This window comes from Bufo bufo, chromosome 3 (genome assembly GCF_905171765.1).
Source record: "Bufo bufo chromosome 3, aBufBuf1.1, whole genome shotgun sequence".
Classification (NCBI taxonomy): domain Eukaryota; kingdom Metazoa; phylum Chordata; class Amphibia; order Anura; family Bufonidae; genus Bufo; species Bufo bufo.
The window spans coordinates 382179540-382194277 of NC_053391.1; the positions used below are offsets into that span (position 1 = coordinate 382179540).

General features: G+C 40.3%; 1 protein-coding gene across 1 annotated transcript; it reads left to right on the top strand.

The window, feature by feature from the left end:
• The first annotated feature begins 4749 nt into the window (after positions 1 to 4749).
• On the top strand, positions 4750 to 13764 carry HSPB1 (heat shock protein family B (small) member 1). The gene is made up of 3 exons (XM_040424725.1): positions 4750 to 5226; positions 9710 to 9773; positions 13469 to 13764. Exons 1-3 carry the CDS (start codon positions 4830 to 4832, stop codon positions 13656 to 13658), a joined length of 651 nt encoding a protein of 216 aa, XP_040280659.1. The 5' UTR covers positions 4750 to 4829; the 3' UTR covers positions 13659 to 13764.
• Positions 13765 to 14738: the final 974 nt, after the last annotated feature.

The window sequence follows — 14738 nt, forward strand, 5'->3', positions numbered from 1 at the left end:
TCCCCACTGTCAAACATGGTGGTGGGAACCTAATGCTTTGGGGGTGTTTTTCAGCCAATGGACCAGGGAACCTAATCACAGTAAACGGCACCATGAAAAAAGACCAATACATGAGGATTCTCAACGACAACATCAGGCAGTCTGTAGAGAAACTTGGCCTTGGGCACCAGAGGACATTTCTGCATGACAATGACCCAAAACACACAGCAAAAGTGGTGAAGAAATGGTTAGCAGACAACAACATTAACGTTTTGGAGTGGCCCAGCCAGAGTCCAGACTTGAATCCAATTGAGAATCTGTGGAGGGAGCTAAAGATCAGGGTTATGGCAAAAAGACCCTCCAACCTGAAAGATTTGGAGCTCATTGCTAAAGATGAATGGGCAAAAATACCTGTGGAGACATGCAAAAAGCTGGTCTGCAATTATAGGAAGCGTTTGATTGCTGTAATAGCCAATAAAGACTTTTCTATTGATTATTGAGATGGGTATGAATAATTTTGGACTGGACACTTTTTGCTCAAATGTAAATAAAAGCTGAGAAATGTTTTTTTTCCCCCACAATAATGCCTCTTGTACATCGTCTTATTATCTTTTGGGAGACACCTGTGTTATTTCCCGTCAAAAAATTACTTGCTAGTTGAATAAAAGTAACTAAGTCAAAATTTGCCAGGGGTATGAATAATTATGGGCAGCACTGTATCAGTTTCACCTTTTAAGTTGCATTACTGAAATAAATGAACTTTGCACGATATTCAAATTTTTTGAGTTTTACCTGTACAGGTTCTTCTAAAAAAATTAGCATATTGTGATAAAGTTCATTATTTTCTGTAATGTACTGATAAACATTAGACTTTCATATATTTTAGATTCATTACACACAACTGAAGTAGTTCAAGCCTTTTCTTGTTTTAATATTGATGATTTTGGCATACAGCTCATGAAAACCCAAAATTCCTATCTCAAAAAATTTGCATATTTCATCCGATAAAAGAAAAGTGCTTTTAATACAAAAAAAGTCAACCTTCAAATAATTAAGTTCAGTTATGCACTCAATACTTGGTCGGGAATCCTTTTGCAGAAATGACTGCTTCAATGCGGCGTGGCATGGAGGCAATCAGCCTGTGGCACTGCTGAGGTGTTATGGAGGCCCAGGATGCTTCGATAGCGGCCTTAAGCTCATCCAGAGTGTTGGGTCTTGCGTCTCTCAACTTTCTCTTCCCAATATCCCACAGATTCTCTATGGGGTTCAGGTCAGGAGAGTTGGCAGGCCAATTGAGCACAGTAATACCATGGTCAGTAAACCATTTACCAGTGGTTTTGGCACTGTGAGCAGGTGCCAGGCCGTGCTGAAAAATGAAATCTTCATCTCCATAAAGCTTTTCAGCAGATGGAAGCATGAAGTGCTCCAAAATCTCCTGATAGCTAGCTGCATTGACCCTGCCCTTGATAAAACACAGTGGACCAACACCAGCAGCTGACATGGCACCCCAGACCATCACTGTGGGTACTTGACACTGGACTTCAGGCATTTTGGCATTTCCCTCTCCCCAGTCTTCCTCCAGACTCTGGCACCTTGATTTCCGAATGACATGCAAAATTTGCTTTCATCCCAAAACAGTACTTTGGACCACTGAGCAACAGTCCAGTGCTGCTTCTCTGTAGCCCAGGTCAGGCGCTTCTGCCGCTGTTTCTGGTTCAAAAGTGGCTTGACCTGGGGAATGCGGCACCTGTAGCCCATTTCCTGCACACGCCTGTACACGGTGGCTCTCGATGTTTCTACTCCAGACTCAGTCCACTGCTTCTGCAGGTCCCCCAAGGTCTGGAATCGGTCCTTCTCCACAATCTTCCTCAGGGTCCGGTCACCTCTTCTCGTTGTGCAGCGTTTTCTGCCACACTTTTTCCTTCCCACAGACTTCCCACTGAGGTGCCTTGATACAGCACTCTGGGAACAGCCTATTCGTTCAGAAATTTCTTTCTGTGTCTTACCCTCTTGCTTGAGGGTGTCAATGATGGCCTTCTGGACAGCGGTTTTGAGTAATGAACCAGGCTGGGAGTTTTTAAAAGCCTCAGGAATCTTTTGCAGGTGTTTAGAGTTAATTAGTTGATTCAGATGATTAGGTTAATAGCTCGTTTAGAGAACCTTTTCATGATATGCAAATTTTTAGAGATAGGAATTTGGGGTTTTCATGAGCTGTATGCCAAAATCATCAATATTAAAACAAGAAAAGGCTTGAACTACTTCAGTTGTGTGTAATGAATCTAAAATATATGAAAGTCTAATGTTTATCAGTACATTACAGAAAATAATGAACTTTATCACAATATGCAAATTTTTTGAGAAGAACCTGTATATATTGATAAATCATGGGGGACCAAAAATGTAAAAATCTAGATATGCAAATATCAACATGTAAGTATAAAAAGGCATATATATATATATATATATATATATATATATATATAAAAACATGTAAAAAATATATGAAAAACATTAAAGGCACTAAGATTAAAAATATAGAAAGATATTTGGCCAATGAAAAAACATTCTTTTAATGGACTAATGCCACATATGACTCAATTCTGAAAATTTTAAGCAGAAGGGAACTTGGAATGCGGTGGAATGTTCCCAAAGAAAGAAAGAATATCCACTCCAGCTTTTATGTACAGCTTGATAAGTGTATAAAAGGAACGCAATGGGAATATGCGGGTAACCACTGATGAAGAAGTCAGAGTTAGACTTCGAAACACGTCTGGTATAACAATTATAATACCCGCACACTCCATTTCGAGAGGAGCCAGACTTCATGTACTGAGTGGAAAAGCTTCCATTAATTTAAAAACCTGTCTGCGCCGGCCTGTGCACGCATCCCAACAGACTGATTAATAGACACGTGGGACTCCAAGCTTCACAGCACCTTGTGAGACGTGCACAGAGAACCAGGCACATACCAGCGGCAATAGCCCGTGAAGACGCCGGGACAGGTAATAGCGGCCAACACAACCGTGCATGGTGGGACGCCAACTGCAAGCACTGGGTAGTGTTGGTTTGCTACTATAACAACTTTTAACGAATGGGACATATATTCAAACTACTGCGATATAATTCTTAGCTATCCACAACATTGGCATCAGTGCCCCAAGTGATTATATGTATCGTACTACTGTGCAATGCAATTTATTTGATTATACTACTGAACTATATCACGCTACAATTATTTCACTGGAAACATATTTGAAACATTGTAACATAATCGCCTGTGACCTACAACATTGGATATAAATCTTCAAGCAAGTTCATATGTCACGTTCTATGCTGCACAGTATAAATTATTGTGACTGAACTAGCGACTGTCTAAAACCACATTGGGGCAACATAACAACATTTAACTTTGACAATGCTAGCCCTTTGTGGCCATGCCCCCATTTCATTGTATATTAGCGGGACAATATAATAATAGCAAAGACAGGTGCACTCTGGGGTACTACTAAATCCTCAAACTGATTTTAAAATTGAGAGATTAGCCAACATATCCTACTGTGGAGGACATGTCTGAGCCCAGGCACCTCACCAAGGTTTCTCAAGTAGCTTGGGTCCTAACACTCACCTACCTGAGCAGTATGGGCAATGCCAGGGGCCAGTGGGCGAATTATAGGAGCATGAGGTCCGACTCACAGATGCCTCACCAGTTACCTCCAGCATGTAACCATGCTAGCAATGGGAGGAGGGAGGAGTCTGCGAGTCCCACTCAAGACTGGCTGATATGGCCCAGGCCTCGCAGGTGCACCTGAATGTAGCCAGTGGATGGAAAACAGGCTCATTTAAATAGGAGTTTATACACCTCCAGGCATCTCTAGATACAAACAAACAGAAAAAAAATTGTGTGGTGTTAAACAGGCAGGAAGTGCTCAAACAGGCACTTCCTGCCTGTTTAACACCACGCCATTTTTTTCAGTTTGTTTATATTAGTGGGACGCCATATATTGTCCGCTAACCCTGGATATGGGAAACTGTCCCTGATGGAGTTGATAATGATCTGCACTATCTGTCTTTTAAGCAAAAGATTCTTTATTTAATCGATGCAGACTGTACCTACTGCTTATATATGTGTCTATACCTGATCTAAATTTAATTAGGTACGGCCTAGTGCATCAACCAGGTACGGCTAATAACCTACCATACCCTTGTCTCTGGTGGTTTCGATATTTGTCATTTTTGCCCTTTTTGTGTCTCTTTTAGCGAATATTTATTATTCAATATTTTTAGTTGCACTCTTTGGGGGGGGGGGGGGGGTTTTTTTGTTCTATGTTTTAGTTCTTATTTTATTTAATAATTTGTACTTATTGCCTCTGTATGACTCCGGATATAAAGTGCCTGTCTAAACAATACATTTTTTCTTTTTTTTCTTTTTTACTGATTGGGTGAATCAGCCAGACATAGAGCACCTATTACATGTGGGTAGACAAGTGAGCCACTATACTATTTTATACCTAGACTTCTTTAAATTACACTGTATCAGAGGTCTTGTGCACATATGTTCTCGAAGAAGCTTCTATATATTATTCAACTACTACTATGTCAGTGTACATACATGTATACAGTGTAAAGTATATTTCTAGTAGCCTGTCACTGCATTGTTATGCTGAGACTCGAGACCTTTCTATCACAACTACTTGAGTTATTTCCAGTTATAGCTCACTCATTCCAACTTCTAAAAATAAACCCTGGATTCTCCATAAAACAGCTGCACCCTCCAAATGCCAAGAGCAGACTGAGTTCCACACAGAGCACAGATAGATTGTCTAACTGATCAACGAGCAAAGCAAACAAGAATGTCTGAACGTAGAATACCCTTTACTTTCCTCCGTACCCCTAGCTGGGAACCATTCCGGGACTGGTGTCAAGGAACCAACCGATTGTTTGACCAGTCATTTGGTATGCCAAGGATACCTGAAGACTGGTACCAGTGGCCTAGCACTAGCTGGCCAGGCTATGTCCGTCTCTTTCCAAGTCAGTCATTAGATGTTGTACCACCCACTACGCCAGCTGTAGTTCCACCTGCTGGCGCAACTGTGCCTGATTTTCAAAGGGTTCTAAGTCGGCAACTCAGCAGTGGAATCTCTGAGATCCAACAAACATCAGACCGCTGGAAGGTCAGTCTGGATGTCAATCATTTTTCTCCTGAAGAACTGGTTGTGAAAACGAAGGATGGCATTGTGGAAATTACAGGTACAATGATACATATTGTGCTTTAATTACATATCTAAAACTTGTTGAATGAATAATATGCATGAATACTCAGAATTCAAGGTATTAAAAACATTTTGGGGGAGGTTTATCAAACTGGTGTAAAGTAGAACTGGCTTAGTTACCCATAGCAACCAATCAGATTCCACCTTTCATTTTCCGAAGGAGCTTTGAAAAATGAAAGATGGAATCTGATTGGTTGCTATGGGCAGCTAAGCCAGTTCTACTTTACACCAGTTTGATAAATCTCCCCCTTTCTGTTCTTACTTGCACTAAGATAGGTGGAACCTAAAGAATTAATCTGAAATCTCATAGCATGTTTCTACTCTAGTAAATGTTTAATGTAATATCTCAAGAGATATGGAGAATTAGTGTTTAATTGACCCATACAGGGTAAAGTTCATCATCAGGAGTGGTTGACCATACAGAACGGTTCTGTTAGCACCAAGAAAAAAAATCATCTCTACATTTTAGTCATCAATCAGGGAGTGAATACACATTACCCAACTTAATGAGATTAATATTCTAATAAAAATGACATGTTAAAAGCCTTCTAATACAATAACAAGGCATAATGCCATCTTCACTTAGCAACAATTCGAACCTGCTCATTTTATAAAGTAGCCAGGGTTAATTATTTAAAAGTGAAATAATTCTTCTATACTCATGAAAGCCTGCTTGGTTAGGCTACTTTCACACTAGCGTTCGGAGCGGATCCGTCTGATGTTTCATCAGACGGATCCGCTCCGATAATGCAGACGTTCGCATCCGTTCAGAACGGATGCGTCTGCATTAAAACTTGGAAAATTTTCTAAGTGTGAAAGTTGTCTGAGCGGATCCGTTCAGACTTTACATTGAAAGTCAATGGGGAACGGATCCGCTTGAAGATTGAGCCATATTGTGTCATCTTCAAGCGGATCCGTCCCCATTGACTTACATTGTAAGTGTGGACGGATCCGCTCGCCTCCGCACGGCCAGGCGGACACCCGAACGCTGCAAGCAGCGTTCAGGTGTCCGCTCACTGAGCGGAGCGGAGGCTGAACGCTGGCAGGCGGATGCATTCTCAGTGGATCCGCCTCCACTGAGAATGCATTGGGGCCAGACGGATGCGTTCGGGGCCGCTCGTGAGCCCCTTCAAACGGTGCGCACGAGCGGACACCCGAACGCTAGTGTGAAAGTAGCCTTATACTGTAGGCTCAAAAGATACAAAATACAAACAGAGTGAGTTATTACTGTACATGTAGTAATCCACCAGGAAACACATAATAGTACGTATGGAAATGTTGAGGCATAGTAATGTGTTTGGTACAGGAGTTTTACTTATGATATACTTTTTTGACTTTCATTGCAAATAACATAACAAGGGTGACTTTGCTATTCTAGAATGCTGCACAAAAATCTTGAATCTGTAAACCCCTACCCCCAAATCATCATAATTACAGGGAACCCAACCATACAGAGACTAAATAATACCACCATAGAGTAACTGGAAAACATCTCTACACTGTGACCAGATAATACAACCATACAGTGACAAAACAACACTGTGACTGGATGACTACAGCATACTATAACCAGGTAATAGCACCATACCATGACTGAATAATACAACCAAATGCAAACATAAAATTGAGGTGCACCATGTGCAAAAACAATTAAAGGCAAAAGGCCCTAGGACCATTGGTGGCTGCTCACCAGATTTCCACTGGATTGTAGGTGTATTGCTAGAAAGCAACCACAGCAAAGTCCAAGATCCCCTCCAGAGGTTTCTCAGTCACACTGACACTCCAGACAGGAGGTCAGAAATACCATGAGGAAATAGTGGGGAGGGATACTGAGTACTAAACTGAAGAAGAGATCATTTATAAGGTAAAAAGATAAAACAAGGGAGCAGGGTTATTTGTTTCAATACAGTTTCATCTCTTCAGCAGATCCAGGAGGGTCTGATAAAGAGGGGAGACCCCACTTGAAATGCTTTACCCTGTTTCCCTTGTTTACCCTGTTTACAGAGCCATACGTTACTGCAGTATGGTGCCTCCAAGTGTATATGTAATACATTGTATAATACAGTAGGCCACATTTTTCCTACATGCTTTGGTATGAGGAGGCATACGCAGGTACTGTAAAGCCCCATAAAATTCTATAGTCGCTGTATTGCACTCTGCACAACTCGAAAGCTGTAAAATACTGCCATTAGTAAAGCAACTAGAAACCTACTAGTAATATTTCTTAAAGTATGTATTCTAGCTCAGCATTCGGCCAGGCATCAACACATAAATAATGCACAAAGCCAAGTAACCCTTTCCCATGTGCTGTATACTGAAATATGTGCTGGGCCAATGCATTTCTACCACTAGAGAGATATATATGAGTATTTGAAGAGGTAATTTACTGTATAGCCACCATACCCGTAATGACTATCACAAAATATGTAATATTAATGCACCACTGCTCTGTGTTTCTTATCTGTCCTTTTGAGCCTATGTCATTGTTGCTCCCATATTCTTGACCTCAGCTTTTCTACAGCTGTCATATCTGCCCCATCTTCTTAGTTAACCAAAAGCTGGTCTTCCAAAATGTGGTTTTAAATCAGTAGAAGACCTGCATGGAACTTGTATTGATGAAACAATATGAAAGCAAATATGCAAGCAATGCGCTTTCAAGAACAAGAGATCTTCAACTGTTCTAGAATGAAATAGATGGTGGTGACGTAGGGATCAGACTATCACTGCGGAAAGCAGAGTCACCTCTTACTTCATGATCTACATAATGCAAAAGTCACCTACCAGAAGAATAATTGGCTCTATGCTTACACCAACCATGACTGTTCTTTCTAGAAGAAAGGAAGGATATAAACTGCAACTACAGTGATTTTGTAATGGATAGCACTGGCTCTGCACATTAAATATTAATCTGACTTTTAGTTTGCTTTTCGTCTATAATGCAGGAAGGTGATGCTTATTGTGAAGCACTATGTATAATGGTGTAAAGAGGACATGCCTTTATAGCAATTCATGATGTAGTCAACCTGCACCCCGGGGCTCATAAGTCCCTCTCATACTGAATAGGGTTGAGCTTTAACTGATGCCATTGTATAATATTGTAGATTTTTTTCACATAAAAGATTCATTTACTATGGGATAAGATGGTAACACGGATTTTGGCATAGCCAGCTCTAGCTGCATCAATTATACAGCAAATTATCTGACCACAAGAGTTAAAAGATTAACTTAATCCTTTCTCAGTATCATAAATGTTAGCTGTTTAGTGACCTGAGTCATTGTGACATAGTATGCAGATATAGAGCATAATGCCTTCTTTAACTTGGTCATCAAGTATATATAGCAAATGTATTCTTTTAATGGAACATAGAACTAACCTGACAGTATTTTCTTTGCATTATATATTAAATACTTGCTTTGTGCCACCGATCTCACTATGGTCCACCTAAATTCTCTTTATATGTCAACTGTCAATACATTTCATTCTTTTAAATAGTTTTATAGTAAATAGCATACACATAAAACAAAGTAGAAATGCCATGTACACATAATTGTCTTTTCTATGTAAATACAGGTACAATAGAAAGAGCTGGTGGGTAACAAAATTCATACATTTTAATACCATTAAAAAAAAGTAGTATTTTTAGACCATGTTAGTTCTACTGTAGCTAGTAGGTCATTTGGGAGAGTAGATATAGTAAGTGATACATACATCTTGGAGGCCCATACATCTTGGAGCTTGTAAGCTAATTGCGGACATATTGTAATATCACCAGGCTTAAAGGGGTATTCCGGCTATATTAAGTTATTAATCCCCAGGATACGGGATAACTATTAGATCAATGAGGGTCCTAGCACTGGCATCCCCTCCAATCATGAGAATCTGGGCCTCATACCTCAAGAGCCCCCTGAAATTAACAGAACAGCTAGTCAGTCATGTAGTCAGCCACTTCATTCATTTCTATGGGCGTTCCAGAGATAGCCATGTACAGCGCTTAGCTGTCTCCGGAACTCCTATAGCAATGTGCATGCCTGACTGACTGTGCTGTTTGTTTCTGAGGGCTTCAAGGGGTTCGGGGCTCCCATCCTCGTGATTGGTGGTGGTCCCAGCAGTAGGACCCCCACCAATCTAATCCTATTGGATCCTAATCCTGTGGATAGGGGGGTAATTTAATATAACTGGAATACCCCTTTAAGACTCGAGTCTATATCAGTTTTACAGGACTGACAAATTTTAGCAAATTAGGACACTGCCACAGATTCAGACTATACCATTGACTCTGCCAGCTAATATAATATACTGTGGATACCAGAAGGAATCATGATTATTTATGGGGACAAGATACAGTATATAGGATAAGCTATTATTTTCAACCGAAATGTATCTTTACATCTGCATATTCATTATGTTCACTTTTAAGATGAAATTAAATGATGATGATAACATATTTGAAATCCTTTAGGAAAGCACGAGGAGAAACAAGACGAACATGGATTTATTTCTAGATGCTTTACCAGAAAATACACGTGAGTATATATATATTTCTATTTCTTGGAGGGCCCGACAACCATTCCATCAGAAAATACTGCTTTCCAGAGTTCGTACAATGACGAGCTATAACTGAATAAATAATTACAATATAGTAATCCAAGGTGATCACAGCACTCTATCTATTCTGGCTGATGTGGGTGCTCGTCAAGGGTGTGTTCCTGGCTCCACCTCTTGGAACTCAATTTGTATTAAACAATTCAGACAGCACATACATTTTTGTTATGCTTGATTAGTCTTTATTTAGCCGTACATGGTGGTACACTGAACAACGTTTCGGGCAAATTAAATGCTCTTCATCAGGCAAGCGTGCATCCACTTGACAGCAGGGAGTGCACGACGGCTCTCCCTGCTTTTAAGTGGACGCACGCTTGCCTGATGAAGGGCATTTAATTTGCCCGAAACGTTGTTCAGTGTACCACCATGTCCGGCTAAAAAAAGAATAATCAAGCATAACAAAAATTGGTGTGCCGTCTGAATTGTTGAATAAATAATTACACAATATATGATATACTGTACAGGTTATGTGATTTAAATGGTCAAGAAAGTGATCAGTCTCTGTGAATCTACAAGAAAACCATCACATTATTTTTAAATTCTATGATTCTTAGGAGTCCAGTGGGCAGTGTTATCAGCAACTGACAGTCTTCCCAGTAGGAGTGTGCATGCACAGAGAGAGTTCAGTCACAAAATAGGACCACCCACTGGACTCCTAAGTATAGAAATAAAATACAAGTAATACTCAGTCTTCTCTCATAAAACTATAGATACATCTACTCACGTCCTCCATGCTCTATAACATAGCACCTGCAGATTAGATCATATTTTTAAACTCTATTAACTGTAATGATTTAGACCATGTATATTAAAACTAATAATAGTAGTAGTGCTTCTTCACTATGGACTCAGAGTGGACTGGTCTTGAGAGCTTGGTTTCATTTATGGGCAACGAGATTCCATAAAACAGTTCAATTTATGAAGCCCTCTAATCTTTTGATCTGGAGGCTACGATCAATTGGCCTAAACTGCAAGGTCTCTACACTCTTTGGAAAAAATGCAGGATACAGGCAGACTGTGACCAGGGAAACTGTGAGACATCCCTATTTCAAGATGTTACATTTTATATACACCCTGTTGAAAGAACATACCCAATGTTTCCAGATAAAATGACATATTTATGGGTTAGGGCTTGTTCACACGACCGTGCCGTTTTTTGTGGTCCGCAAAAATCGGATGATGCCCGTGTGCCCTCTGCAATTTGCGGAGCGGAACAGGAGGCCCATTATAGAAATGCCTTTTCTTGTCAGCAAAATGGACAAGAATAGGACAGGACTCATAATTTTTGCGGGGACACAAAACACAGCAATGGATGCGGACAGCGCACAGAGTGCTGTCCGCATCTTTTGCGGACCTATTGAAATCAATGGTTCCGTATAAGGACCTCATGCGGAACGCAGAAAACAGCCCGTATACGGAAGGCAAAATACGTTCATGTGAATGAGCCCTTAGTCAGAGAAGTTATCAGCTGACAGCTATTTTTTGTGCAAGCCTAGATTTAGATGGCCCCTTTTAAAGCCCCAAAGCCGAAGATATGTCTGGTTATTTTCAACTAGATAATGTACTGCAATTCTACAGAGACTGAAATTTCCACTGGAGGATCTCAGATAATATTTTGTCACTCACTGTTATATGGTGTTCAATGTTAGATTCCAAGTACAAAGAGAGATAAAGTGTTTTGCCTTAGACATAAGAGAGATGACACATGGGAAACCAGCCAAGGAACCCATTAACGTTCATTCTGATTCTATTCCACACTAACAATTAACCTGCTGGTGAACTTGTCTTCATCTTGAATTGTATTGTTGGCTACCTTTACCATTATGCATAACAATGTAGATATACAGTTTATGGCAAGAACTTCACACATGAACATCCTGGGAGGCAACGATTTGTATGAACATTTGCACATAATATTCATACATACAGTACAGACCAAAAGTTTGGACACACCTTCTCATTCAAAGAGTTTTCTTTATTTTCATGACTATGAAAATTGTAGATTCACACTGAAGGCATCAAAACTATGAATTAACACATGTGGAATTATATACATAACAAACAGGTGTGAAACAACTGAAAATATGTCATATTCTAGGTTCTTCAAAGTAGCCACCTTTTCTTTGATTACTGCTTTGCACACTCTTGGCATTCTCTTGATGAGCTTCAAGAGGTAGTCCCCTGAAATGGTTTTCACTTCACAGGTGTGCCCTGTCAGGTTTAATAAGTTGGATTTCTTGCCTTATAAATGGGTTTGGGACCATCAGTTGCATTGAGAAGTCAGGTGGATACACAGCTGATAGTCCTACTGAATAGACTATTAGAATTTGTATTATGGCAAGAAAAAAGCAGCTAAGTAAAGAAAAACGAGTTGCCATCATTACTTTAAGAAATGAAGGTCAGTCAGTCAGCCGAAAAATTGGGAAAACTTTGAAAGTAAGGAGAATGATGGGGTGCTGCGCCAGATGACCTGGCCTCCACAGTCACCGGACCTGAACCCAATTGAGATGGTTTGGGGGGAGCTGGACCGCAGAGTGAAGGCAAAAGGGCCAACAAGTGCTAAGCATCTCTGGGAACTCCTTCAAGACTGTTGGAAGACCATTTCAGGGGACTACCTCTTGAAGCTCATCAAGAGAATGCCAAGAGTGTGCAAAGCAATAATCAAAGCAAAAGGTGGCTACTTTGAAGAACCTAGAATATGACATATTTTCAGTTGTTTCACACTTGTTTGTTATGTATATAATTCCACATGTGTTAATTCATAGTTTTGATGCCTTCATAGTCATGAAAATAAAGAAAACTCTTTGAATGAGAAGGTGTGTCCAAACATTTGGTCTGTACTGTATGTCCAAGAGACAGTTGCAAAGCCAAATCAGCTTCCCTGTTATTAGCACATGGAATGCGGGAAGATGAGCACCTGTTCTAACCCTGGCACTCAGAGCTGTAACTTCAGGAGGGGGGATGCAATTATATGTTTAGTTAAGGCACAAGGAATGTGTAGACAGAGTCTTAAGGTGGCCATATTCTTTAGATTAATATAGACCAAACCCCATGATTTCAGCAGGATCGGCCAACAATCTTATGTGTATAGGGTGTTCTGATTCTTTCCTATTGGCAGATGTAGGAGGAAAAAAGGGTCTGACATATTGGATTGTAACATGCCAGATCCTTTTGTTCTCAAAGGAGATAAGCCAACAGAGGTGTCTGGCAGGAGCTTATTCACCTCTCCCTATTATATGGTGATTGAAAGAAATAGATTTTGGCTGAACAAGCACTTGACCAACAGCTATCTAAAATGTATGGCCTGTTTTAGTATGCATTCCACATGTACACCAAGTAAACAAATTGAGAAGTCTCTGTATCTGCAGTGCCCATGATCTTCTGATCTGTACAGGTGGAACTAGCTGCTTACTGTTTTATTATTGACTCTTATTGATACTATGTATAAGTATGGCTATGTAGGGCATTTGGCAGTCTATATAAGAAAAACACTATAGAGATATACAAATTTATTATCAAGCACAGACCTTCTTACCTGGTATTTAAAGGTGGACATTCAGTTTAAGGCAGTGCTCAGTGTCTAATCATCAGCATTAATTGGGATTTCTTTTTGTAGTCTTCCCCCGAGTGTCGACAATTCTGCCGTGACCTCAACTCTTTCCCCTGATGGGATTCTGACAGTGGAGGCACCACTCCCTAAGCCAGCAATCCAGTCTGCAGAGATCACTATTCCAGTAACTTTCCAGAGTCAAGCTCAGATTGGCACATCCGACACCAAGAAAGCAGAAGAAGCTGGCAAAAAATGAGACGCTGAAAGGTCAAATGACCGGATTTCTTTCACTGGTTTCTGTGTATCACCATGTGTTTTTACCTAAATAATGCAGTTTTGAAAAATACATTTTGAAGCAAAAATGACATCTCCTTTTCTTTTTTTTCAATGCAAAAAGAAACAGATACATTTTATCAGAAAAAAGTTTCGCTCATCCATAAACATGAATGAACACCACAAACTTGGTGTGAGGGTGTGAACAATATAGCAAGAAACAATCCAGCATTTCTTCACATTGGTATGAAAGTAGCCTCAAAGGGGTTTTCCGGTAATAAATTACTTATGCCTGGTAGGCTGCCTCATCTATTGAAAAAGTTGCGCCTATCTACCTCCCACAGTTCCGATCCTGCATGGTGGCTTCCCCTTGTTCAGCTTGCTTTCTTCAGGCCAAGTTATGGAAATGGTCACGTGTGCTGCTGCAGCCAATGACTGCCTTCAGTGGTGACATGCCAATTGGGGACACCTCACCACTGAAGCCAGTCATTGGCTGCATTGTTGCACATGACCATGTCCATACCGGGCAGGAAGAAAACACGCCAGGGACCAGAGGATGGACAAGCGGGAGCCAGTGCTCAAGAACAAATTGCCGGAGAAGAGGTAAGTATGATTCTTTCAATAGGTAAGGCAGCATAGGTAAAAAGTCATTAATTTCTGGAAAACCCCTTTAGGCCCACAGTTCTACCATTAATTAGATGAAACAGTAGCTTGCATATGCAAAAAATAATTTAAAAAAAATAATAGGAAGATTCTTTACAAATCGGTTCTGTTCATATTGGGGGAGAGTTATGAAACTCTCTAAAGGCAAAATGGTCTCTGTTGTCCATAGCAACCTATCAGCTTTCTTTTTATGTTCTAAACTTGAAAAATGAAATCTAGGCTGTGATTGGTTACTATGAATAACAGATAGTTTTTCTTTTAGGCAGGTTATACTGTATGTTTAGAAGGAAAAAAGGAACAGCCTACCAGTGTTCCCTCTAAGCCTTGGTAGCTGCTGAGCGGGGTCAGCTCAGAGCTGGGCATAGCGCCATCAAATGTGGGCAATAGGAAAACCTGATAA

Coding starts and splice junctions, on each gene's coding strand:
- HSPB1 (XM_040424725.1), top strand. CDS start 4,830: ATGTCTGAACGTAGAATACCCTTTACTTTCCTCCGTACCCCTAGCTGG. Junction 5,227..9,709: donor TGGCATTGTGGAAATTACAG/GTACAATGATAC, acceptor GAAATCCTTTAG/GAAAGCACGAGGAGAAACAA. Junction 9,774..13,468: donor TGCTTTACCAGAAAATACAC/GTGAGTATATAT, acceptor TTCTTTTTGTAG/TCTTCCCCCGAGTGTCGACA.